Genomic DNA, 2,725 nt, shown 5'->3' on the forward strand with positions numbered 1-2,725 from the left:
TCATGGTGATACATACTGTACATGACTACAACAACAACAACATACCCAGTGAAATCTCACAATATGGGGTCGCATACTGTACATGACTGAAGACGAGATATTTGTGGTGAAATGGTGATGACCAGATAGAAGAGGGAGAGAGATAGAGAGTGCAAAACAAATAAATATATAAATAAATAACTTTATGGGTTTCACACTGTCAAATGAGAATATGTGTATGTTGCAAAAAGTAGTAAAATAAATGCAGGGGAAGAGGTTTTGGGAAATCTCTTATTTACTACTACCATTTTGAGAACATTATGTCACATGAAAGTAAATGAAGTTTTCAACAACCCTATTCTTGTACCGTATAAAGTTCATTTAAAATCATTCGTATAATTCTTAACGGGTTAATGGTTTATTCAATAAGGAGATTGAGTAATTCACCCCCTCACCGATAAACCGTTAATTATAAAATTCTAATCTGTTCACCAACCATTAATCCAATAACCAATAAGGCAATTTGTGATATATAACTCGCATTGCATTCTCCAGATCGGCCCACTAAGTATTGGACCCCGTTTCCATCCTAATATGGGCCTTATCCGTATTAGCCTAAACTGTATTGGAAAAGGATTTCCAAATATATTAATGGGTATAAAATTAGGAAAGTCCTAATTTGATGTTTATTAGGATTACAAGCTTCCACTATATATAACCCTAAATACAACATCGCATGCACTCACTAGCTATAGCATAACTATATTACAACCAAAGACTGGAAAGAGCAAAATATGTCATAGAAGAAGTTTTTCATTCGAAGAGAAAAAAATGACTTGTTGTGATAAAGGAGAAAACCCAATTTTATGCGCAAGGGGTTGTGGTTTCTATGGAAACACAAGCACTTACAACCTTTGTTCTCAATGCTACAAAAAATTCTTGAAAGAAAAAGCCGCGAAGGATGCATTTGCTTTATCTGAAAAGATATCTTCTCTTACTATTAAAACTGATCAAAAAGATAAGTCACAAAGGTGCATGGTTTGCAAGAAGAACGTGGGATTAATAGGGTTCAGTTGTAAGTGTGGTGAAATATATTGCAGGAGTCACAGATATCCGGAGGAACATGCATGCACCTTTGATTTCAAGTCTATAGGCCGTGCAATTTTGGCTAAAGAAAATCCTCTCTGCAAGGCTGATAAACTTGAGAATAGGATCTAAAAATTGCTGCTTATTATGTACCAAGTTTTTGATTTTTTTTTTTCAAGTTTATCAAAAAAGCATTTAGGTATTGATCTTCCTTGCTTATGTTACGTACGTTTGTTTCCTCCTCGAAGATATTAAAAAAGAGTACGAGGAATAAAACTACTATTTATTTTTCCTTAAATCTGACATTCATTAGATAGTTCTCTAAAAAATAAAATTCATGTACGTAGAAGATGCATAAGAAGTACTATATTGCAAATTGTTATAATTAAATATTTATAAACGTATGAAAAATAGGAAGAACAAGAGCAAGACATGGAAAGGTAAAAGCTATCCTGACAAGAAAATGTAAAAGAAAAAATCAACATTGATCCAAGAATTAAACTTGTAATTCTCTTATGTTAAGAAGATTTGAAATTTTATATATAAAAAAATAGTTTTTAAATACCCTATTTAGATAGCATAACTCTTCGACGACATGAATTCAATATCGCAATCTTTATCCCGAAGTGTTGGGGAAATCACAATATAAAACCAGTATAATAGTAAAAATATTATTTACTTAGCAAACTAATAGTACTGAAAATATAATGTTGCTATAATAGTATTTTAAATAACAGTACTGAAAAACATAAATATTAATACGATAATATATTTAGTAAATACACAAATTGACTTGAGTCGTGCTAGGCACTATCCTAAGAAATTATTTCAGCAGTGTGAAATGTTTTTTCAGGATTAAACAAGCTCTTCTCTAATTTTAAATTAGAGGATACATGAATAAGCAAAATTTAATTAATATTACCGGCAAGTCTTTTAGAAGAAAAATAAGAGACCCTGAAAAGACAGTAAAAGAGAACCAATTTAGAAGAGAGGGAGAGAACGTGTAGAATTGAAAATGGATAAGAAAACTTTCTGTATGTTAAAAGATGCTCTTGAATAACTTTGCTGAAGGATCAATACTTATTTATAGGCATAAAGATTGATTTTGCACAAGCCATTAAATGCCACCATTTATATGTTCAATACACTCGGCCAATTTGCCATGTGTCAACAATTAATTAGAATATCATTTTTTAAAATATCACTACAATCCTCCACTATTTAAAAAAAAATAGAAAGAAGAGTAAAAATTTGCTGGATTTGCATATCTAAAATGCAGTAGGTTTAGTGCCTTTTGGGCTATGAACTAAACTTAGACCCATAAAATTTAACTTAGATAATTACTGGTGAAATAGAAAATTTCTATAAACCAATAATTCTTATTATAAGTCAGAGGTTTTATCAATCACATTTCAAATTCGTAATTTTGTTGTTCAATGCGGTTTTGCGCCCTAGGCCATGCTCGTGCCTGGTTATTCATGAGAGCTCTAGAGACTAGGCTAACATCTCATAGGAGCGACCCTACTCCTCTCTCATATAGGTGAATTCATCAAGTGTATACTGCTTTAAATACACCATCCATAAGGACTATGAATTCATTAAGAGCTAATAACTCATCCTCACAAGTAGAACAGTTCAAGCACTCTCTTTAAGTGCGCAG

General features: G+C 31.9%; 1 protein-coding gene across 1 annotated transcript; it reads left to right on the forward strand.

Moving 5' to 3' along the window:
- The first annotated feature begins 810 nt into the window (after positions 1–810).
- LOC132637148 (putative zinc finger A20 and AN1 domain-containing stress-associated protein 8) lies at positions 811–1,197 on the forward strand. The gene has a single exon (XM_060354285.1). The coding sequence runs from the start codon at positions 811–813 to the stop codon at positions 1,195–1,197; it is 387 nt and encodes a 128-aa protein (XP_060210268.1).
- Positions 1,198–2,725: the final 1,528 nt, after the last annotated feature.

This window comes from Lycium barbarum, chromosome 4 (genome assembly GCF_019175385.1).
Source record: "Lycium barbarum isolate Lr01 chromosome 4, ASM1917538v2, whole genome shotgun sequence".
Classification (NCBI taxonomy): Eukaryota; Viridiplantae; Streptophyta; class Magnoliopsida; order Solanales; family Solanaceae; genus Lycium; species Lycium barbarum.

Bases quoted from the DNA above. Each gene is read 5' to 3' on its own strand.
- LOC132637148 (XM_060354285.1), top strand. From the start codon at position 811: ATGACTTGTTGTGATAAAGGAGAAAACCCAATTTTATGCGCAAGGGGT.